Source organism: Lepidochelys olivacea, assembly GCF_965140295.1.
Source record: "Lepidochelys olivacea isolate rLepOli2 genome assembly, chromosome: 2".
Taxonomy (NCBI): Eukaryota; Metazoa; Chordata; order Testudines; family Cheloniidae; genus Lepidochelys; species Lepidochelys olivacea.
In genome coordinates this window covers 233,455,348-233,480,996 of record NC_140412.1, presented here as the reverse complement: position 1 = coordinate 233,480,996, position 25,649 = coordinate 233,455,348, and the positions used below count along the sequence as shown (strand labels likewise).

Here is a 25,649-nt window from a genome sequence, read left to right as displayed (position 1 = left end):
AAATGCTATGCTATGCATATAGATTTGTTCTGGCGCTTCTTGTATAGATCTTTATACTGGATTATCTCTAATAGCATTAGCTTGATCAGACATATTGCTTAAATTCAGTGCTAACAAAGACTTAAAACAAAACAAAATCCTTTGAACATTGCCATTAAATTACTGGCATGACATCAATCCCCTTAACAAATTCCCTGCTTTTCTCTGGCCACAATATCTCAAGATAAAAGGGAAGCACAGCAACTGAGTTATCAATTACTATGATATCTCTATGGACTTGTGAATTAAAAGCTGCTTGCATCCATCCCCACATCTTTATCCACAATGTTTTACTAAAATACAGTAGGTTCTTAAGCAAATATTTAGGAAACAAAATGTAACTAGCTTAACACTTCCTTACATTTAACAGGTTTCAGAGTAGCAGCTGTGTTAGTCTGTATTTGCAAAAGAAAAGGAGGACTTGTGGCACCTTAGAGACTAACAAATTTATTTGAGCATTAGCTTTCGTGAGCTACAGCTCACTTCATCAGATGCATTCAGTGGAAAATACAGTGGGGAGATTTATATACATAGAGAACATGAAACAATGGGTGTTACCATACACACTGTAACGAGAGTGGTCACTTAAGGTGAGATATTACCAGCAGGAGAACATGGGGGTGGGGGGGAACTTTTTGTGGTGATAATCAAGGTGGGCCATTTCCAGCAGTTGACAAGAACGTCTGAGGAACAGTGGGGTTGGGGGGATAAACATGGGGAAATAGTTTTACTTTGTGTAATGACCCATCCACTCCCAGTCTCTATTCAAGCCTAAGTTAATTGTATCCAGTTTGCAAATTAATTCCAATTCAGCAGTCTCTCGTTGGAGTCTGTTTTTGAAGTTATTTTGTTGAAGAATTGCAACTTTTAGGTCTGTAATCGAGTGACCAGAGAGATTGAAGTTTTCTCCAACTGGTTTTTGAATGTTATAATTCTTGACGTCTGATTTGTGTCCATTTATTCTTTTACGTAGAGACTGTCCAGTTTGACCAATGTACATGGCAGAGGGGCATTGCTGGCATATATCACATTGGTAGATGTGCAGGTGAACCATCTACAATCTATCCTGAAGGACGACCCATCTCTCTCACAGATCTTGGGAGACAGGCCAGTCCTTGTTTACAGACAGCCCCCCAACCTGAAGCAAATACTCACCAGCAACCACACTACAGAACCACTAACCCAGGAACCTATCCTTGCAACAAAGCCTGTTGCCAACTGTGTCCACATATCTATTCAGGGGACACCATAATAGGGCCTAATCACATCAGCCACACTATCAGAGGCTTGTCCACCTGCACATCTACCAATGTGATATATGCCATCATGTGCCAGCAATGCCCCTCTGCCATGTACATTGGTCAAACTGGACAGTCTCTACGTAAAAGAATAAATGGACAAAAATCAGACGTCACAAATTATAACATTCAAAAACCAGTTGGAGAACACTTCAATCTCTTTGGTCACTCGATTACAGACCTAAAAGTTGCAATTCTTCAACAAAAAAACTTCAAAAACAGACTCCAACGAGAGACTGCTGAATTGGAATTAATTTGCAAACTGGATACAATTAACTTTGGCTTGAATAGAGACTGGGAGTGGATGTGGTCATTACACAAAGTAAAACTATTTCCCCATGTTTATCCCCCCCCCACTGTTTCTCAGACGTTCTTGTCAACTGCTGGAAATGGCCCACCTTGATTATCACTACAAAAAGTCCCCCCCCCCCAGCTCTCCTGCTGATAATAGCTCACCTTAAACGATCACTCTCATTACAGTGTGTAAGTAACACCCATTGTTTCATGTTCTCTGTGTATATAAATCTCCCCACTGTATTTTCCACTGAATGCATCCGATGAAGTAAGCTGTAGCTCACAAAAGCTTATGCTCAAATAAATTTGTTAGTCTCTAAGGTGCCACAAGTACTCCTTTTCTTTTACATTTAACAGGTATTCAGCCAATAGCTATAAGAGAAGATAAATTATACAACAAATATTGTCACTAATGAACCTTAGAGAATTTATAGGACAATTTGTTGTATATAATGATATTTTTAATAAACATGAAGCCATTTCATAATATTAAATTAAAAACAAACAAATGAGTAAGATAATATTTACATTTAGCACCATCCACATTTAATGGCTTGAGGCAGGAATTTCCATAAACTAGAGGGCCTGTAACTAAAACTGTATGTCTTTGTTTTAATAGACTATGTGGGTGGTTTCACCAATCAGCTGCAGAAGATAAGACCATTAATTCTAGAACACTGATGGTAATTAATTTTGCTAAATGATCTCATTTTTATAAATTGAAAGAATTTTAAATCACGATGAGTAATACACTGGGGTAAATGATTAGCATGATCAGTTAAATGCCATGTTTAATGTAAATAGTTTTATCACTTCTGTAGGGGGAAGTACATATGCTTTAATGGTTTACTGAAATTTAAAAAAAATATTTTTTTTGTTTATAATTCAAACATTTATAAAATATCTGTTATGGGTCCTAGATACCTTTGCCTTAAATTTAAAATACAACACTAATTTTTTAAAAAGTAATTAGTGATTTTGGATATCTGTTTATGGAGCAAACCATTGTACCTACAAGTACTTTAGAATAAATAGCTAGTATATGTGGCTGGATGAAATGCATATTCTTATCTTCTGGACAGCATACTAAGTTTTTAATTTGGGAAACATCAGGTTAAAAAGACACACAGTCTCCATCTTTTCTGTCCCAACATGTCCCCAGGTCAAGAGGAAAATTAGGAGGCTAGGCCTCCATACTGTGGGCCAAACTGTCACTATATTTGCCAAAGATGCATATAAATAGCAAACTACCTGTATTCAGAGCTGCTAGTGGTGGATCTCCAGGACCCAAAAGCCTCATGGTGTCAGGACAAATGTATCACAACTTTTTCTACCTATATGAATTGCTGAAGGCTTAATGGACTTTTGAAATAGGAAAGCTCTAGGTCAGAATGAGCTCTCCTAATCCACTTTGTTGGGCTCTGCAGGATTAAAACCATGCCCATCCTTTCTGTCTTCCTCACATACTGTCTTCTGTCCCAGTACATCTCAGTGTAGAACCCTTCATACTCATCTTCTCTTTCTATCAACAAATCAGCTATGAAAAGTAGAGAAAGAATGAGGCAAATGAGGAATGACTTACTCCATTTTACAGCTGGAATAAGTTGGATGATGTAACTAAGAGGTGCTATAGTAGGCTGACATGTTTACATCCATAGGACTGATCTGTGAACATGACTTTTCTGTAAACTCCACCCTATTCCTGTATCTGTTCCAAGACTCGCTGGGAACTAACAGATATTGATATTAGCTGGCTCTGTGCACCTGTATAAATAGGAGCTATCTTCAGGTTATGTAGTTCTGAAGTTGCCTCCTTTTTCTGGATTCTGAGCCACCTTTTTCCCCACAGGAGTATAAGAAGCATCAGAGTTTAGGCACATATGTATTAAAATCACAGAGCCCTTCCTCTTCTAAGAATATAATAGAGAATACTAGAATTAGTTGGAAAATAGGTCCCCACCCCAAAAATTTAATCTTTTCCGTGAAAAATCAAAAACTGAAAAAAATTAGCCAAAACCCGAAAATTTCAGTTTGGAAATGCTACCACTGTGCCTCATTATATTTGTAGTTTCAGCCCTGGTCTACACTAGGACTTTAGGTCGAATTTAGCAGCGTTAAATTGGTGTAAACCTGCACCCGTCCACACAATGAAGCCCTTTATTTCGACTTAAAGGGCTCTTAAAATGGATTTCCTTACTCCACCCCTGACAAGTGGATTAGCGCTTAAATCGACGTTGCCGGCTCCAATTTGGGGTACTGTGGACACAATTCGATGGTATTGGCCTCCGGGAGCTATCCCAGAGTGCTCCATTGTGACCGCTCTGGACAGCACTCTCAACTCAGATGCACTGGCCAGGTAGACAGGAAAAGAACCGTGAACTTTTGAATCTCATTTCCTGTTTGGCCAGTGTGGAAAGCTGCAGGTGACCATGCAGAGCTCATCAGCAGAGGTGACCATGATGGAGTCCCAGAATCGCAAAAGAGCTCCAGCATGGACCGAACGGGAGGTACGGGATCTGATCGCTGTTTGGGGAGAGGAATCCGTGCTATCAGAACTCCGTTCCAGTTTTCGAAATGCCAAAACCTTTGTGAAAATCTCCCAGGGCATGAAGGACAGAGGCCATAACAGGGACCCGAAGCAGTGCCGTGTGAAACTGAAGGAGCTGAGGCAAGCCTACCAGAAAACTAGAGAGGCGAACGGCCGCTCCGGGTCAGAGCCCCAAACATGCTGCTTCTATGATGAGCTGCATGCCATTTTAGGGGGTTCAGCCACCACTACCCCAGCCATGTTGTTTGACTCCTTCAATGGAGATGGAGGCAATACGGAAGCAGGTTTTGGGGACGAAGAAGATGATGATGATGATGAGGTTGTAGATAGCTCACAGCAAGCAAGCGGAGAAACTGTTTTTCCCGACAGCCAGGAACTGTTTCTCACCCTGGACCTGGAGCCAGTACCCCCCGAACCCACCCAAGGCTGCCTCCTGGACCCAGCAGGCGGAGAAGGGACCTCCAGTGAGTGTACCTTTGAAAATACTATACATGGTTTAAAAGCAAGCATGTGAAAGGATTACTTTGCCCTGGCATTCGCGGTTCTCCTAGATGTAGTCCTAAAGCCTTTGCAAAAGGTTTCTGGGGAGGGCAGCCTTATTGCGTCCTTCATGGTAGGACACTTTACCACTCCAGGCCAGTAACACGTACTCGGGAATCATTGTAGAACAAAGCATTGCAGTGTATGTTTGCTGGCATTCAAACAATATCCGTTCTTTATCTCTCTGTGTTATCCTCAGGAGAGTGAGATATAATTCATGGTCACCTGGTTGAAATAGAGTGCTTTTCTTCAGGGGACACTCAGAGGAGCCCATTCCTGCTGGGCTGTTTGCCTGTGGCTAAACAGAAATGTTCCCCGCTGTTAGCCACAGGGAGGGGGGAAGGTTGAGGGGATAGTCACGCGGTGGGGGGAGGCAAAATGCGACCTTGTAACGAAAGCACATGTGCTATGTATGTAATGTTAACAGCAAGGTTTACCCTGAAAGAGTGTAGCCACTGTTTTATAAAATGTGTCTTTTTAAATACCGCTGTCCCTTTTTTTTTCTCCACCAGCTGCATGTGTTTCAGTGATCACAGGATCTTCTCCTTCCCAGAGGCTAGTGAAGCTTAGAAAGAAAAAAAAAAACGCACTCGCGATGAAATGTTCTCTGAGCTCATGCTGTCCCCCCACACTGACAGAGCACAGACGAATGCGTGGAGGCAAATAATGTCAGAGTGCAGGAAAGCACAAAATGACCGGGAGGAGAGGTGGCGGGCTGAAGAGAGTAAGTGGCGGGCTGAAGAGAGGAAGTGGCGGGCTGAAGACAGGGCTGAAGCTCAAATGTGGCGGCAGCGTGATGAGAGGAGGCAGGATTCAATGCTGAGGCTGCTGGAGGACCAAACCAGTATGCTCCAGTGTATGGTTGAGCTGCAGCAAAGGTAGCTGGAGCACAGACTGCCACTACAGCCCCTATGTAACCAACCGCCCTCCTCCCCAAGTTCCATAGCCTCCACACCCAGACGCCCAAGAACGCGGTGGGGGGGCCTCCGGCCAACCAGCCACTCCACCACAGAGGATTGCCCAAAAAAAGAAGGCTGTCATTCAATAAATTTTAAAGTTGTAAACTTTTAAAGTGCTGTGCTTAAAGTGCTGTGTGGCATTTTCCTTCCCTCCTCCACCACCCCTCCTGGGCTACCTTGGTAGTCATCCCCCTATTTGTGTGATGAATGAATAAAGAATGCATGAATGTGAAGCAACAATGACTTTATTGCCTCTGCAAGCGGTGATTGAAGGGAGGAGGGGTGGGTGGTTAGCTTACAGGGAAGTAGAGTGAACCAAGGGGCGGGGGGTTTCATCAAGGAGAAACAAACAGAACTTTCACACCGTAGCTTGGCCAGTCATGAAACTGGTTTTCAAAGCTTCTCTGATGCGTACCGCGCCCTCCTGTGCTCTTCTAACCGCCCTGGTGTCTGGCTGCGCGTAACCAGCAGCCAGGCGATTTGCCTCAACCTCTCACCCCGCCATAAACGTCTCCCCCTTACTCTCTCAGATATTGTGGAGCACACAGCAAGCAGTAATAACAGTGGGAATGCTGAGGTCTAAGCGAGTCAGTAAACTGCGCCAGCGCGCCTTTAAACGTCCAAATGCACATTCTACCACCATTCTGCACTTGCTCAGCCTGTAGTTGAACAGCTCCTGACTATTGTCCAGGCTGCCTGTGTACGGCTTCATGAGCCATGGCATTAAGGGGTAGGCTGGGTCCCCAAGGATAGGGGGATATAGGCATTTCAACATCCCCAACAGTTATTTTCTGGTCTGGGAATAAAGTCCCTTCCTGCAGCTTTTGAAACAGACCAGAGTTCCTGAAGATGCGAGCATCATGCACCTTTCCTGGCCATCCCACGTTGATGTTGGTGAAACGTCCCTTGTGATCCACCAGAGCTTGCAGCACTATCGAAAAGTACCCCTTGTGGTTTATGTACTCGGCGGCTTGGTGCTCCGGTGCCAAGATAGGGATATGGGTTCCGTCTATGGTCCCACCACAGTTAGGGAATCCCATTGCAGCAAAGCCATCCACTATGACCTGCACATTTCCCAGGGTCACTACCCTTGATATCAGCAGATCTTTGATTGCGTGGGCTACTTGCATCACAGCAGCCCCCACAGTAGATTTGCCCACTCCAAATTATTCCCAACTGACCGGTAGCTGTCTGGCGTTGCAAGCTTCCACAGGGCTATCGCCACTCGCTTCTCAACTGTGACGGCTGCTCTCATCTTGGTATTCATGCGCCTCAGGGCAGGGGAAAGCAAGTCACAAAGTTCCATGATAGTGCCCTTACGCATGCTAAAGTTTCGCAGCCACTGGGAATCGTCCCAGACCCGCAACACTATGCGGTCCCACCAGTCTGTGCTTGTTTCCCGAGCCCAGAATCGGCGTTCCACAGCATGAACCTGCCCCATTAGCACCATGATGCATGCATTGGCAGGGCCCATGCTTTCAGAGAAATCTGTGTCCATGTCCTGATCACTCACGTGACCGCGCTGACGTCGCCTCCTCGCCCGGTATCGCTTTGCCAGGTTCCGGTGCTGCATACACTGCTGGATAATGCGTGTGGTGTTTAATGTGCTCCTAATTGCCAAAGTGAGCTGAGCGGTCTCCATGCTTGCCTTGGTATGGCGTCCGCACAGAAAAAAGGCGCGGAACGATTGTCTGCCGTTGCTCTGATGGAGGGAGGGGCGACTGACGACACGGCTTACAGGGTTGGCTTCAGGGAGCTAAAATCAACAAAGGGGGTGTCTTTACATCAAGGAGTATTTCAGGCAGGACTTCACGGAGGGTTCCAATAAGAAATGGTGCACCTAAGTTATCGTTCTTATTGGAACAAGGAGGTTATCCTGGCCTCTGATTGATACATGGCTAGATTTACCTCACTGCACCTTCTCTGTGAGTGACTGCAGTGTGACCTAGAGGAATGAGTCCCCTAGACAGGGGAGGGAGGGAAGCAAATGAGTACAAAACAAATCTGGTCTATTTCTTGTTTTGATCCACTCCATCTATCTTTTACATCTTTGGCTGGCAGCAGATGGTGCAGAAGGACTGCATGCCATCCTCATCTCTTGACTGCCTGGCAGAAAATGGTACAATACGACTGCTAGCCATCCTCATCTCTTGCCTGCCTGGCAGAAGATGGTACAGTACGACTGCTAGCAATCCGTATCACCTGCCTGCTCACCATAAGACGGTTCAATAGGACTGACTGCAGGACTAAAGAGAATGACCTGATCAAGTCACTCCAAATTTAGTCCCTGCGCCCATGTCTGTCCAGGCGCTCCCTGCCGACGTGGCCAGGAGCACCTCGGACATGACGATGACGGCTACCAGTCGTACTGTACCGTCTGTGGCCACAAGGCAAGGGGTTGCTGCTACTGTGTAGCAATGCCGTACCGTGTCTGCCAGCACCCAGGAGTCATAGGGTGACGGTTACCTGAGCGGGCTCCATGCTTGCCGTGGTATGGCGTCTGCACAGGTAACTCAGAAAAAAAGGCGCGAAACGATTGTCTGCCCTTGCTTTCACGGAGGGAGGGAGGAAGGGGAACGGGGGCCTGATGATATGTACCCAGAACCACCCGTGACAATGTTTTAGCCCCATCAGGCATTGGGATCTCAACCCAGAATTCCAATGGGCAGCGGAGACTGCGGGAACTGTGGGATAGCTACCCACAGTGCAACGCTCCGGAAGTCGACTCTAGCCTCGGTACTGTGGAAGCGCTCCGCCGAGTTAATGCACTTAATGCACTTAGAGCATTTTCTGTGGGGACACACACACTCGAATATATAAAACCGATTTCTAAAAAACCGACTTCTATAAATTCGACCTTATTCCGTAGCATAGACATACCCTAAGTGTTTATGCCACTAGTATTCTCTGTGGCTGAACTGTATCTCCCACGATGCACAATAATATACTTTCTTGCTGAGCTACCATGGTGCATTATGGCAGCCATAGTGTGGTTGGGAAACCTGACCCACATAGAAGAATGGGGACATGAGATATCTGAATAAAAGCATCAACACCAACATTTCTGAATTGAAAGTTTTCAGCCTTTGGTTGAAAACCAAAAACTTTCCAGTTTTCAGGTATTTAATTTTTAAATGAAAAGTCTAATTTTTCCACAGAAAGCAGAAACTTATCATGAAAAATTTTGTTTTGTGAAAGGCCCAATTTTCTGGCAAAAAAAAAATATAAATCAGTTTTTAGTAGTAGTTGTACATTGATTTAGAGATTGCACCAGTTGCTGAAATAATCCTTTAGAGAACACCTTGAATTTGTACATGGCAAAGTATTATGGTGTATATCCTAAGTATTGTGACAATTTATTTATAGCCTTGTTTTACAATGGAAATTATATTGCAGACATTGCTGTATGAAGATTATATATGTTTTAACTAAACTTCTGAAATATTTGATATCCAAATGAGAAAGTTGGCAGACTATATGATAAACTAACAAGATATCTAAATGTATGTATGGGTGCGTCAGCATAATCATAAATTGAATCTTTGCTTTTGGCTTAAGACTTAAGCTTTTAGCAAGAAGGTTGTAAGAATCAGTTTCTTTACAATACTTCTGCTTCTGAGCAAGTCTTGGTTTAGCTGTTTTCTTGTTTCCCATCTTTCCTATAAATTTTTTTAATTGTAGGTGATTCAGAAAAAGACTTGTGATAAAAGCATGAAAAATGAACAAATTATTGTTCTGTAGGAGAGTCATACATTGTGATAAGCATGACTTGCCTGTCAAAGGTGTCTGTAAAATAGAAAATAACAAGAATATATTACAATGATATAAAATTTTAAATTGAAGAAGAGATTCACAGTAACTTTCAAAACTGAGTTTTTTTGCAGTGCAGTCTTTGATATTGGATGTCATTTATTTTTACATACAGAAGTATATTGACACTATTAACATTAAAAGGTTTGACCTTTCTGTACATGTAATGTCAGTATAACCTTGCTGGATCCTGTAGATTTCAGCACTGGTGTGGTTTTCATCCCAAACATGTTGGTATTCTAAATATGATTTATTTGGCTTTTCTTTTTCCATTAAGCAATTCTATTTTAATGCATTTTAGCTTAGCCTTAATTCAGTATAGCAATATCCCAAGCACATAGGGAAAAACACAATTAAGCATGGTATCTGTTTTATTTCATACTACACAACAAATTTTGCACAAATCATGCTGACTAGTTAGTGTTCACAGTGGATATATGGCATTTAGACTAATTATAGTAACTCACTCATATTTGTGCAATGTATGACTAACACACAGATATTTTACCAAAATTTTTAAATGTTATAGTAACTAGTTTTAACATAAAACTAGCCAACTATGAAATCCAGCTGTCAATTGAAATGAAAGGTTTCAGAGTAGCAGCCGTGTTAGTCTGTATCCGCAAAAAGAAAAGGAGTACTTGTGGCACCTTAGAGACTAACAAATTTATTTGAGCATAAGATTTCGTGAGCTCCAGCTCACTTCATCAGATGCATGCAGTGCATCCAATGAAGTGAGCTGTAGCTCACGAAAGCTTGTGCTCAAATAAATTTGTTAGTCTCTAAGGTGCCACAAGTACTCCTTTTCTTTTAATTGAAATGAAGTGGCAAAGAATATTGGGATGCATTTGACTTTCCAGAACATGTAGATATTCCCTATTTGATGATGTGATTTTTTTTCTAGACACTACCCAAAACAGTCCTTCACTACGGTGGCAGATACACCAGAAAACCTTCGTCTGAAGCAACAAAGTGAATTGCAAAGTCAGGTAATCATTGACTTAGTTCTTGTATTTCACTAATATTAGATAATCAAGTCAATTTTTCTATCAGCTTCTCATTGCAGTATGAGTGTTCTTTTGGTATTAGGTTTCAGAGGAGTAGCCGTATTAGTCTGCATCAGCAAAAACAACAAGGAGTCCTTGTGGCACCTTAGAGAAACAAATTTATTTGGCGTAAGCTTTCATGGGCAATAACCCACTTCATCAGATGCATGGAGTGAAAAATACAGTAGGCAGGTGTAAATATACAGCACATGAAAAGATGAGAGTTGCCTTACCAAGTTGGGGGGTCAGTGCTAATGAGGCCAATTCAGTCAGGGTGGATGTAGCCCATTCCCAACAGTTGACAAGAAGGTGTGAGTATCAACAGAGGGAAAATTTCCTTTTGTGGTGATCCAACCATTCCCAGTCTTTATTCGGGCCTAATTTGATGGTGTCAAGTTTGCAAATTAATTCCAGTTCTGCAGTTTCTTTTTGAAGTTTTTTTTGTTGAAGAATGACTTTTAAGTCTGTTGTTGAGTGTCCAGGGGGATTGAAGTGCTCTCCTACTGGTTTTTGAATGTAACGATTCTTGACGTCTGGTTTGTGTCCATTTATTCTTTTGCTTATGTACATGACAGAGGGGCATTGCTGGCACATGATGGCATATATCACAATGGTAGCTGTGCAGGTGAATGAGCCCCTGATGGAGTGGTTGATGTGGTTAGGTCCTGTGATGGTGTCCCTTGAATAGACATGAGGACAGAGTTGTCAGTGGGGTTTGTTGCAGGGATTGGTTCCTAAACAAAGACTGGGAGTGGCTGGGTCTCCACAAAAAGTAATTTCCCCTCTGTTGATACTCACACCTTCTTGTCAACTGTTGAGAATAGGCTACATCCACCCTGACTGAATTGGCCTCGTTAGCACTGGACCCCTCCCCCCACTTGGTAAGGCAACTCCCATCTTTTCATGTGCTGTATATTTATACCTGCCTACTGTATTGTTCACTCCATGCATCTGATGAAGTGGGTTATAACCCATGAAACCTTTATGCTCAAATAAATTTGTTAGTCTCTAAGGTGCCACAAGGACTCCTCCTTCTTTTGGTATTAGTGTTTAAAGGACTGTAATTCAGTTGAAAAATTATTTGTATGGCTTTGGAGTAGGGACTGACTTTTTCCATGTTTGGACAGTGCCTAGTACAATGGGGTCCTGGTTCATTACTAGGGTTAAGTGTTATGATAATACAAATGATAAATAATAATAATACCATGGCTAACTCAGGGAGCCCACTTCTGACCTTGTTAACACGGGTATTTACACCACTGTAATGTGATTGACCACCCTGCACTGAAAGTAGGGAGGCCATTGTCCAGGCTTGCCGGAGGAAGACAGTAGAGCTTTATGACAGTGGGAGGGAGGAGAACTAGATCAGAAACTGCTGCAGAAAGGTGGTGTTGGTTAGCTTTGCAACACCGACTCACCCCCTTGTAAGGGTGGAAGGCTTTAAAGGTGCAAGTGCTGGTGTTGGAAACCCCTTTCTCTATGCAGCAGGCAAGGCAGCACCCCCTCTCCCTCCCCCTTCCTGAGGTGTGATTATCAGGTGGGTTTGAACCTGCTGTGGACATTGTGCTAGATGCTCCTTTTTTTAGGGGGGCTGGGAAGGAATTTTTTCCCTCACCACCATATTGGCCTGGGTGGAGTGGGGTTTTTTCACCTTCCTCACAGCGGATGTTAGGGAACACCTATTATGGTGAGCACAAAAGGTTTGGTAGGCTATATGTTGCAACTTATTTGGTAAGTGTGAGGCGGATGTCCAGTGCAGGTATTGCATAGGGAAGGCATCCAGTGACCAGATAAATGGCCTGATAAAGGACTTAAAAAGGAGGAGCTGGTTAAAGGAATGGAACGGTGTGAGGTTTGGGGTTCCTATGGTTGGAATGGCAGGGAGCCAACCCCCCTTTCTTATAGCCCATCTTACCCCTCCTATGAAGGGGTGTGGATGGTTAGGTTCTGGCAATGGATTTGCTGGAGGGACCTGGATGGAAAAAGAGGGGGAGCTGGTGGAAGCCTCCCGCCCGGCTAATTACAAAACAAACAGGGTTTACCTGCACTGTACGCTTTTATTTGTCAGGTAGTCCCAGACATCTAATAATAAAGTTGCAGCCTGATTAAATCCTTATCAAGTGTTTCCTGTCCTCCTTTCGGTATAGCTGGACAATGTCATCACTTAAGTTATTCCTGAGTCACAAGAGTGTATGTAAGATCAGAATCAGGCCCAAGGGATTCTTATGCACTAAGCAAACCACAAAATGTTGGCTCATTTCAGCCTACAGTAACACAGTTATTAAATATTTAGCTGCTCCTAATATTTGCTTGTCCTGGATGATTGCCTAAATGGTGGAGGTGGTCCCAATATATACCATAAGAATTCAGTATAAAGCTCTTTTTACTCAAGTTGCCATTAAAATATTACCAGTTAAAATTACCACAGCCAGGTTAATGAGAGGCATTAAAAATGCATAATAAAAGGAAAATACAAAGTTTGTCAATTGATACATAATTCTTTCACTCTACATAAACAAAATATGCACGTTTATTTGCTTATGGTATTCTATGGTATCTATAATCTCCAGTTTCCATTGTCATTCAGTTCTTAACATCTTGATATATTTGTTTTCAAATTATTTGTTTTCTTATTATTTGATTTTTATGCATTATTTGGAAATTGCCTTATATAAAACTATTGATCAGGCTTTACTGAACTTTATTCTTTTGATGATTGGCTATTTGTGGGTGTATTTTTATCTTGCTACACTGAAATTTACTTGCAAATCTCACAGTACCAATAATTGGAGTAATGTGGCAAAAGCCCAGAAAGCAGAATTGAGAAGATATCTTTTAATGTTCTCCTCTTGGGAAGCTCTTTATAGAAGAATGGGTGAAGCAATGGGAATTGTAACGGAAAATGTTGGTGTCAATATTTACAGTAATACATATATGGAAGACTTAACATTTTTTTCTGGTGTGATTAAAGTTTGATCCATGGACCAAATATGGCCTACAGAAGTTCTGCCATGCGACATATGGATACACTTATCTGTAAAGAGCAAAGTTCTGTGGAAGTTGCATTTCATCTTGATTTAAGTAGCTTAGAGAGCTGCAGTTTGCTTATTTTTATTATGGTGCGGTGGCAGCAGCACCATAGTTAAGGTTGTATTACAGAGTTCAGTTTACCAGAAGCTTTAAACCTTTATTTTATAAAAACTTCTTTGAAATGGGTAAACCCAAAACATAGAATATAAACTTTGAGTCCTATTTGAACTTTTCATGGTGGATTGATGAAGATGAATTGATTCAGAAAGAATAATAAGATTTCTAAAGTTATTCCTTCTGCAGTTTTTTCACTGGATTTTCTCATTTTTCTTCATACCCTTTCTGCAAGAAATCTAAAACACCCTGGGACAAGTCCTTTGTCCACTTTGTTGTTTGTCACATGCAGATTCCCACAATATCAGTTATACATTGGTACAGATGCTCCCTGGGTTACACAAGACCCGACTGACGCAAATCCGCACTTACGGAAAAAGTTCCGTAAGCTAGACATAGGAGGGGTTTTTTTGTTTGGTTTTTTTGCGTAATGGTTGGGTGTATGTTTCTGACATACGCAAAATTTGAGTTATGCAAGGCGTTCCGGAGCAGAATGATTGCATAAGTCGGTGAGTATCTGCACTATTGGTCTACAGTGATTTTATAACTTTTTAGCCATAACAGAAAAATGTCCGTGTTAAGCTGAACCCATTGAATTTGATGACAAATCTGATTTGTCATGAATGCCGTTACTCACTTCCAGAGGGAGGGGGAAAGTGGGAGAGACACTGACTTTTTCCCGATCAAATGCCCTTCTAGCCTACAGGATTGTTCCCTGAGTTGGAAAAGAGGCGACAATAACTTCAAATCTCACCTCTTTTAACTGATGTTGAAATTTGCACGCAACTCACTACCTTTATTACTAACTAAAGCCATGAACCCCAACCTAGGAGGCAGTCAAGGAAGAGCTCTGATAACTCTCTCCCACACCCATTTTTTAATAAACTTGCAGAGAACTTGTAAAAGGTCACTGCAGGCTCAGAACCCAGGTCTCTTACACTGCTACACTACGAAATTAGGTCGATTTTTTTACAAGTCAATTTTTAGAAATTGATTTTATACAGTTGATTGTGTATGTCCCCAGTAAGCGCATTAAGTTGGCGGAGTGCATCCTCAATACCTTGGCTAGCATTGACTCATGGAGCGGTACACTGTGGGTAGCTATCCCACAGTTCCCGCAGTCTTATTGGAATTCTGGGTTAAGCTCCCAATGCCTCATGGGGCCAAAACATTGAAGTTCAGCCCTGCCACCCTTAAGCTATTCTTTGGGTACATGTCATCAGTCACTCCCCTCTCTCTCCGTGAAAGCAATGGCAGACAATAGTTTCGTGCCTTTTTTCCTGGGTTACCCGTACAGATGCCATACCATGGCAAGCATGGAGCCAGCTCAGCTCACTGCTGCTCTTGTGAGCATTGTAAACACCTCACACATTATCCTGGAGTACGTGCAGAACCAGATTAAGAGATGCCAGCATGAGGGTGTTTGTGATGAGGACATGGACACAGACGTTCCTGAAAGCATGGGCTGTGGCAATTCGGACATCATAGTGGCAGCGGGGCTGGTTGATACAGTGGAACGCCGATTCTGGGCCCGGCAAAGAAGCATAGACTGGTGGGAATGTGTAGTCTTGCAGGTATGGGATGATTCACAGTGGCTGCAGAACTTTCGCACAAGTAAGGCCACTTTTCTTGAACTTTGTGAGTTGCTTTCCCCTACCCTGAAGCACAGGGATACCAAGATGAGAGCTGCCCTGACAGTTGAGAGCGAGTAGTGATAGCCCTGTGGAAGCTTGCAGTGCCTGACTGTTACCAGTCAGTCGGGAATCAGTTTGGAGTGGGCAAGTCTACTGTGGGGACTGCTGTGATCTAAGTAGCCAATGCAATCACTGACATGCTGCTTTCAACGGTAGTGACTCTGGGAAATGTGCAGGTCATACTGGATGGCTTTGCTGCAATGGGGTTCCCTAACTGTGGTGGGGTGATAGAATGCATATCCCTATCTTGGCACTGGACCACCTTGCCAACCAGTACGTAAACCGCAAGGGGTACTTCTCAATGGTGCTGCAAGCACTGGTGGATCACAAGGAACGTTTCACTGACATCAATGTTGGATGGCTGGGAAAGGTGCATGATGCTCGCATCTTTAGGAACTCAGGGTTGTTCGAGCAGCTGCAAGAAGGAACTTACTTCCCAGGCCAGAAAATTACTGTTTTAATGGGGATGTTGAAATGCCAATAGTTATCCTTGGGGACCCAGCCTACGCCTTGCTCCCGTGGCTCATGAAGCCATACACAAGCAGAATGGACAGCAGTAAGGAGCAGTGCAACTATAGGCTGAGCAAGTGCAGAATTGTGGTAGAATGTGCCTTTGGCGTTTAAAACTTTGGCACAGTTTGCTGAGTAGGTTAGACCTCAGCGAAAGCCATATTCTCACTGTTATTGCTGCATGCTGTGTGCTTCATAATATCTTTGAGAGTAAGGGGGAGACGTTTATGACAGGGTGGGAGGTTGAGGCAAATCGACTGGCGGCTGATTTTGAGCAGCCAGACACCAGGGCTATTAGAAGAGCACAGCTAGGCGCACTGCGCATCAGAGAGGCTTTGAAAAACAGTTGCATTACTGGCCTGGCTATGGTGTGACAGCTGTGTGTGTTTCTCCTTGCTGCAAACCGCCCCCCTTTGTTGATTTTAATTCCCTGTAAGCCAGCCACCCTCCCCCCTTGGATCACAGCTGGCAAAGGAAATAAAGTAACTATTGTTTTGAAACCATGCATTCTTTCTTTATTAATTTAAAAAAAATGAGATAATTGACAAGGTAGCCCGGGTGGGGTGCGGTGCGGTGCAGGAGGAGGGAAGGACAAGGCCACATGGCTTATTATAGCCACACTACAAATCAAAACTGTTCTGTTGCTTGGGCCATCCTCTGGAGTGGAGTTGCTGGGTGCCCAGAGCCTTCCCCCGTGTTCTTGGGCATCTGGGTGAGGAGGATATGCAACTTGGGGAAGAGGGCAAGCGGTTATACGATGGATGCAGTGGTGGTCTGTGCTCTTGTTGGCTTTCCCGCAGCTCCAACAGATGCTTCATCATGTCCGCTTGCTCCCCCAAGAGACACTTCATCATGTCTGTTTATTCCCCCATTAGTCTCAACATCGCGTTCTGCCTCTGCTCTCCGTGCTCACTTAATTCTTTCCTGGCCTTTGCAACTGAATGCCTCCATGCATTAAGCTGTGCCCTATCAGTGCGGGAGAACTGCATGAGCTTGGCAAACATGTCATCGTGAGTGCATTTTTTTCGCCTTCTAATCTGCGATAACCTCAGGGACGAAGATGATGGGGGAGCATAGAAACATTTGCACCTGGGGGAATATAAAAAGGGATTGTAAAATTTAAGATGATACATTTCTGAGAACAAAAGGGAGACTCTTTTACAGTGAATCAAGCAATTCATAGCACATGTGCTTCAGGTACAAGGTCACCTTCTGCCTTTTATATTGAGTGCCTGTCAGTATGATGACACACCACAAATGGCTGGGCAACAGAATTTGGTTTCCAGGCAGCCTTGGTAAGCCTTTTGGTACGCGGAGTTGGCTTCTTCCGCCTTCATAACATGGGGGAATGGTTTCAAACTGCAGCACCATCCTTTCCCATAGCAAGCAATGCCAGTTGGGTTTCACATTTAAAAAGAGGGGCTGTGGTTTTCGGGTGGATGTGCAGCACACACCTCCCCCCATGCCACCGTGTGGCTATTCTCTGGGATGATCCCTTCACCTCTCCCCGCACCCCGTGGCTATTCTCCCAGATTATCCCTTTTAGCCAAGTGCAAACAACCCAGCATGAACGGGGTCCTTTTACTGTTCCCTTACAAAAATTCCACTATTTCAACCAGGTGACCCTGAATATCACTCTCTTGAGGCTAACACAGAAAGATATAGACCGAATGTTGCTTGAATGCAACCAAAACCCAGGACCATTCGCTGCCATGCTTTGTGCTGCAGTGATTCCAGACTACTTGCTACTGGCTTGGCGTGGTAAAGTGTCCTACCGTGGAGGACGAAATAAGGCAGCTCTCCCCAGAAACCTTCTGCAAGGGCTTTCAGAGTACTTTCAGGAAAGCTTCATGGAGATGTCCCTGGAAGATTCCCTCTCCATCCTCAGACACGTTAACAGACTTTTCCAGTAGCTGTACTGTCTGCGAATGCATCCCAATTGCTCAGGGTCAAACAAACATTAAGCACTATTGCTTTTAAACCCTGTACTATAGTTACAAATGTGCACTCACCAGAGCTGCCTTCTCCAACTTCAGGGTCAGGGATCCCACCTTGGGAGGGTATTGGCTCCAGGGTGATGAAAAGGTCCTGGCTGCCAGGGAGAACAGATTCACCGCTTGCCTACTGTGCATTCTCATCCTCTTCCTCATCCACAAAATCCTCCTCCCTGTTGCGTGAGACTCCCCCCTTTCAGGTGTCCACGGACAGTGGTGGCGTAGTGGTAGGGGTAGTGGTAGGGTTCCCCTCTAGAATGCCAGGCAGCTGATCATAGAAGCAACATGTATGGGGCTGTCAAAGTTCCTCCCCCACTCTGAACTCTAGGGTACAGATGTGGGGACCTGCATGAAAACCTCCTAAGCTTACTTTTACTAGCTTAGGTTAAAACTTCCCCAAGGTACAAATTAATTTTATCCTTTGTCTTTGGAATATCCACTGCCACCACCAAACTCTAACTGGGTTTACTGGGAAACGTAGTTTGGACACGTCTTTCCCCCCAAAATCCTCCCAACCCTTGCACCCCACTTCCTGGGAAAGGTTTGGTAAAAATCTTCACCAATTTGCATAGGTGACCACAGACCCAAACTCTTGGATCTGAGAACAATGAAAAAGCATTCAGTTTTCTTACAAGAAGACTTTTAATAGAAATAGAAGTAAATAGGGGAGTACAGGAATCACCCCCGTAAAATCAGGATGGTAGGTACCTTACAGGGTAATTAGATTCAAAACATAGAGAATCCCTCTAGGCAAAACCTTAAGTTACAAAAAAAACACACAGACAGAAATAGTCATTCTATTCAGCACAGTTCTTTTCTCAGCCATTTAAAGAAATCATAATCTAACACATACCTAGCTAGATTACTTACTAAAAGTTCTAAGACTCCATTCCTGGTCTATCCCCGGCAAAAGCAGCGTACCGACAGATATAGACCCTTTGTTTCTCTCCCTCCTCCCAGCTTTTGAAAGTATCTTGTCTCCTCATTGGTCATTTTGGTCAGGTGCCAGCGAGGTTACCTTTAGCTTCTTAACCCTTTACAGGTGAGAGGATTTTTCCTCTGGCCAGGAGGGATTTTAAAGGGGTTTACCCTTCCCTTTATATTTATGACAGTGGCTCTGACCCAGAGTGACCGTTTGCCTCCTTTGTCTTTTGGTAAGCTTGCCTGAGCTCCTTAACTTCCATGCGGCACTGCTGTGTGTCCCTGGTGTAGCCTCTCTTCACCAGGCCCTGTGCGATTTTGGCATATATATTAGCATTTCTTCTTTTTGATTGGAGTTCGGCCTGCACAGATTCTTCTCCCCATACAGCAATCAGATCCAGTATCTCCCTTTTGGTCCATGCTGGAGCTTGTTTGCGATTCTGGGGGGACTGCATGGTCACCTGTGCTGCTGAGCTCGCCACGCTGACCGAACAGGAAATGAAATTCAAAATTTCCTGTGTACCTGGCTAGTACATCGGAGTTTAAAGTGCTGTCCAGAGCGGTCACATTGGAGCACTCTGGGATAGCTCTCGGAGGTCAATACTGTCACACTGCATCTGCACTATCCCAAATTCGATCCAGCAAGGTCGATTTTAGCGCTACTCCCCTCGCCGGGAAGGAGAACAGAAGTCAATTTTAGGAGCCCGTTAGGTTGATGGAGTAGAGTTGGTTGTGTAGACGCAGTCATTTTAAAATCGACCTAAAGTGGTTAAATTCGACCTAACCCCATAGTGTAAACCAGGGCTTATACGACAAGCCCTCATCTTATCCACTGCATCGCACTGTCTTGTAGAGTGTCTAAATCAGTTTTGGTTATTCTGTTTCTTACCACTATGGACCAAATAAAGAAAGCCTTTGACAAGGTGTGTCAGCAACAGCTCTTAAGCAAAGTAAGCAGTCATGAGATAAAAGGGAAGGTCCTCTCATGGATCAGTAATTGGTTAAAATAGGAAACAAAGGGTCAGAAAATAAATAGTCAGTTTTCAGAATAGAGAGGTGTAAACAGTGGTGTCCCCCAGGGGTCTGTACTGGGCCCAATCCTATTCAACATATTCCTAAATGATCTGGAAAAAGGGGTAAACAGTGAGGTGGCAAAATTTGCAGATGATACAAAACTACTCAAGATAGTTAAGTCCCAGGTAGACTGCGAAGAGCTACAAAAAGCGCTCTCAAAACTGGGTGACTGGGGAAGAAAATGGCAGATGAAATTCAATGTTGGTAAATGCAAAGTAATGCACACTGGAAAACATAATCCCAACTGTACATATAAAATGATGGGATCTAAATTAGCTGCTACCACTCAAGAAAGAAATCTTGGCGTCATTGTGGATAATTCTCTGAAAACATCCACTCAATGTGCAGCAGCAGCAGTCAAAAACGTGAACAGATTGTTGGGAATCATTAAGAAAGGGTAGATAATAAGACAGAAAATATATTGCCTTGATATAAATCCATGGTATGTCCACATCTTGAACACTGTGTGAAGATGTGGTCGCCCCATCTCAAAAAAGATATTAGAATCGGAAAATGTTCAACAAAGGGCAACAAAAATGATTAGGGGTATGGAACTGCTGTCATATGAGGAGAGATTAATAAGACGGGGACTTTTCAGCTTGGAAAAGATGACTCGGGGATATGATAGAGGATTATAAAATCATAACTGGTGTGATGAAAGGAAATAAGAAAGAGTTATTTACTCATAACACAAGAACTACGGGTCACCAAATGAAATTAATAGGCAGCAGATTTAAAACAAACAAAAGGAAGTATTTTTTCGTACAATGCACGGTCAATATGTGGAACTCCTTGCCAGAGAGTGTTGTCAAGGCCAATACTATAACAGGGTTCAAAAGAGAACTAGATAAGTTCATGGAGGATAGGTCCATCAGTGGCTATTGGCTAGGATGGACAGGGATGTTCCTAGCCTCTGTTTGCCAGAAGCTGGGAATGGGCTTGAATGGGATGGATCACTTGATTGATTACCTGTTCTGTTCATTCCTTCTGGGGCACATGGCATTGGCCACTGTCAGAAGACAGGATACTGGGCTAGATGGACCTTTGGTCTAACCCAGTATGGCCATTATTATGTTCTTAGTGAAGCAGTTGTGAGAGAAAAATGTATTCTCCCCACACTGGTTGACTTCTTTCTGAAAAAGAAAGTAGCTACAGTATTCTCCAAACTGGATGCCTTGAGCAGATTCTGGGAAATTCCTTAAGTCAAAGAAAGTGCTAAGCTGGCTACATCTATCCAACCCTTTGAGAGATTTTGCTTTCGAAGATTACCTTTTGTGATTACCAGTACCTGAGATTTTCCAAAGAAAGATGGAAGAAGTGTTAACAAGCACAAATGAAGTTGTAGTTTTCATGTACAATAGTCTTGTATATGGATCATTGATGGAAGAAAACAACAAAACCCTCCATAGAGTTTTAAGCCTAATCAATTAGTCTGTACTGAAACCACAAGGAAAAATGCATTTTCCGTCTACCCCAAATTGAGTTTTTGGGACAGACAAACACAGCTCGGAGAAGGTAAAAGCAGTTTGAGAATTGAATGCACCAATTTATGAACCACAACTGAGAAGTACGTTGGGAATGGTCATTTCGTTGATACGAACAAAACCTTTTTTGCTGTGGCAAAACCACTGAATGAAGTGTTAAAATCCAACACATCTTGGCTAGGGGGCCAAATCAAAGTGCCTTCAAAAAGGTAAAAGAAATAATCTCAACATCTCCAGCTGCCAAGATCTACAATGTGAACAATTCCACAGTGGTCAATGCAGATGTAGCCAGCTATGGCTAGGTAGTGTATTGTTGCAGCAACATTGTTCTGAGCGGAAGCCAGTTGCATTTTCCTCTTGCCTGCTCAGAGAAGCAGAAAAACGTGATACAGCGGGGCCAGGGAGCAGTGGGAGTGTGGTAGAGGGGACATATATAAACCGTAGGCTACTTAAGGTGTGGTTCCCTTCAGACTAGGGAAGGTTATTCCAGGTAAATTGGAGCACCTGTAGTCTATTAAGGCCCTGTCAGGAACCTAATAAAAGCCCCTGCTTCAGGCAGACAGGGTGGTGTGAGGAAGGAGAGAGGACTGGAGTTTGGAGGTCTGTTGCTGAGAATTGAAAGACCAGAGACCGGAGGAAGGGAGACCCTGCCCTAGCAAGGCAGGGAGACTCCCTCCCACAGCATTAAGGACTGAGGGTAACCCTACCCAAGGGGGAAGAGGGTAAGAAACCAGCCGTGGTTGAGAGGGGCTGGGGCTCAGAGTGAGGAGCAAACCCAGGCCCCTTCCCTGCTTCCTTCCTCTACCACTTCCCCAGGCCACTAGCGGAGCCCTCAGCGTCCCAAGAGTAGGGACAAGGGGTGGTGTCCTAGCCCTTCCCGCCAAGAAAAGCGTGGGATCCACCATACCATACCATACCCACCATACGGTTCTTTTTCCATAAACAATGTACAGAGACTGAAAAGGAGTACCTGGCAAGTGTATGGGCATGTGAGAACTTTGTGGACTGGATTAGTTTACACTGATAACAGACTATAAACTGCTTGTAACCCTCATCAATGGAAAAGACCTGGATAAAGCACTGCTAGGACGCCAGTGTCTATCGCGAAGGTTAATGTTGTTTAACCCAATTGCTAAACATGTTCCTGGGAAAAATCTGATAGTAGCAGGCACTCTGTCATGAAGCCCAACATTACACTCAACTAGCTGTGAGCTTGAAGATGATGCAGAGGCTACGTGGATGCTGTGGACACATCCAGACCGGTGTTGGAAAAGAGACTACTCCAGCTACAAAACGCAACCTCAACAAACCTGCAACTTCATGAAGTTCTAAGTTACATTACAGGCAGCTGACGCAAGTATCTAAGGGTATGTCTACGTAGCAGTTAAACACCCACTACTGGCCTTGGTCAGCTGACTTGGGCTTGCAGGGCTTTGGCTGCAGGGTTGTAAAATTATGGGGTTGACATTCAGGCTCGGGTGAGAGCCCGAGCTCTGGGGCCCTGCAAGGAGGGAGGATCCCAGAGCCTGGGCTCCAGCCAAAGCCTGAAGTCTATACCTGCAGTCTGCGAGCCCAAGGCAGCTGACATGGGCCAGTCATGAGTGTTTTTAATTGCTGTGTAGACCTACCCTAAGGGACACTAAGTGACAAGAGACTACTTTGCAGTGCATGAACATGAAGTGAGTCAAATGGACTCATGATTAAAGGCAATTGCATCGTAATTCCAAATAAAATGAGAGGAGAAGTCCTAAATCTAATTCATGAAGGACATCAAAGATTATCTAAATGCCATGAACAGGCCAACTAGTGAGTGTGGTGGCTGGACATCAACAAGGATGTAAAGCATAAAGTATCTGCATGTGAATGTTGCAGAACTAACAGGCCAGCACAACACAAAGAACCTTAACTAACAACAACACCTTTACCAGACAGATCTTGGAAGAGACTAGTTGCAGATTTATGCAAATTCAGAGATCACCATTACCTAGTCACTGTGGACTGTTTTTCCAGGTATATAGAAATAATGTACTCGAAAGACATAACATGTTGCAGTGTTCACATTATTATTCCAGAACAAGTAGTGATGGACAATGGACCACAATTCACTACAGCAGAATTTGTCAATCTGAACAAAATATTATTTTGAAAATATTACTAGCAGCCCACATTACCCACAAGTGAATGGAGAGGCTCAGAGTGCTGTACAGAGAGCCAAGAAAATCCTGCACCAGAGAGATCCATTCTTTTCTCTTCTGAGTTACAGATCGACACCAATAGTGGTTACTGGATATAGTCCAACACTACTCCCGATGGGAAGACAATGCAGAACTACTTTTCCAACTTTGCAACTATCTCCAAAGTGGCCAGATGTGAAAAGAGTAGCCAAATTAGATAAAAAGGCTGAAAGAGCTTATGAACACTTCTACAACAGACATCACTCGGTTAGAGAACTTTCAGGCCTAGATCCTGGTGACTGTATTTGTGTTAAATTGGATGGAGAAAAGGGATGGACAACTCAAAGAAAAGGAATTCAGTGCTCAGAGCATATATAATTGCTTTAAGCAATTTAGTTGGGGATTGGTCCCACTTTGAGCAGGGGATTGGACTAGATGACCTCCTGAGGTCCCTTCCAACCCTGATATTCTATGATTCTATGATAATTGAGACTGACAGTGGAGAGTTCAACAAAAACCATTGACATCTACAGTTTGTTCTTCAGAAGAAACGATTGACAGAGCAAACTCTACAGGTGATGGATGCAGACCAAGACAACAACTCAAGGATTCTGGACTAACCCACAGCCTATTGTTGCAACTAATGGACAGCCAGATGACCAAGTTGTTACGTGTTCGGGTTGTGTAATTAGAAAACCAGTATGATTCAGAGACATTTAACAGATTGATACATACTAAACTTCAGAGACAGTATGATAGTGTAAATATTGTAAATGGTAGGAAGGTAGAACTTGAACGGGAGGTGTAATGGAATGCTAAACTGTATTGTACTGTCCAGACACTAAGTGGCATTGTGCACAAAACATTCCAACCAGTGTTCTACAGCTAGTTGTGAATCACGCTGGGAAAGTGTGTCATGTCGCCCTGCAGTGGCTGGTTTCCTAAAGTGTTAGTAATTAATTCTTTAGCTCAAGTAAGGGCTTAAACTGGGGATCTCAAGGTCAGTGGATTCACCTGCTGCTCTCTGTATATGTGGCTGGCAAGGTTACATGTTATTCATACAGGGAGAAATACTGCTTTCAATAAGATCTGGTACATTAGAACTATCATAACTTGTAAATTATGGTGTCAGTCACCAAAGTACACATGCTTTACACTGTAGTCATTTCTCACATATTCTGTTCAAAGTGTGTGTTGTATGTCCCCCTTTGTGCCCAATCTGCAGAGGATATGAGCCTGTGACAGCTATCAGCTTGGAAATTTGGCTCCTTAGTAAAAGCTGTAAAGCCTCATTCTTTTAACTCTAAAGTTTAATTCCCATTGTTGGTTAGCAACGGCAGCTGTCCCATTTGCAGATGTCCCACGTTGGCATGTTTGTACATTGAGAATGGTCCTTCATAGTGGCAGGGATGGGGGAACCAGTGGATGGGAGAGTGCAGACCTGCTGGGGTAATGCAGGCACATGAACCCAGCTGATACAGCTGCTTGTTTCAGGAAACAAGTGTTGACACAGACACCTTCATGGAGGTTCCTTCCTGCTGAAAGCTTATGATGCCATTTCTGAACATGGAGGATTGCTTTAGTTGTGCTTACCCTCAGTAGCTTTAATTGAGGATAAAATATTGCAGATAAAGAGTTTACTTAGGCACACCATGGACTCTCACATGGTTCAGGATGGTTGACAAAATCAGGAGTGGCTTCAGCAGTGCAGTTTCCCTCCGATTCCCGGGCAGGTGCAGTCCCCCTTCTCCCTGACTCTGGGGAGCCATCCACTAATGAGATACAGAGGTTACCTATAGGGTTCTTATGTGAAACAAGACCAACTCAAAAGGAATTAAAAGTTGTTCATATCTAATCAGTGTTTGGTACCCTCTGTAAGATTAGTTTGGTAGGGCTCAGTTCTAGATCCCATTTCACAAATTCATCAACATCACTGCACAAAAGGTCAGTCTTTGCCAGAACTGAATGAGCATAGAGACTGAAATACTCCTATTGCCCTTAGAGGAAGCCCACCCCCATCAGCTTTGAAGCATGCTGGCAGGGCAGTTTATGTGGGGGAACTTGGTTAGCCACTGTCCTGTATATGTAGAGGGCTTCATTCACCAGGGCCACCAAAGCGA

The 25,649-nt window shown here is 43.6% G+C and overlaps 1 protein-coding gene across 3 annotated transcripts in view; it reads left to right on the top strand.

The window, feature by feature from the left end:
* Positions 1-25,649, top strand: part of NEBL (nebulette) — a gene marked incomplete at its 5' end in the record, with an annotated part of 406,620 nt that overhangs the window by 130,220 nt on the left and 250,751 nt on the right. For all 3 annotated transcript variants that reach the window (XM_084619776.1, XM_084619777.1, XM_084619778.1), the window contains one exon: positions 10,393-10,477. In XM_084619776.1, the coding sequence (XP_084475902.1) occupies positions 10,393-10,477 (85 nt within the window). The remainder of the gene's footprint in view (positions 1-10,392; positions 10,478-25,649) is intronic.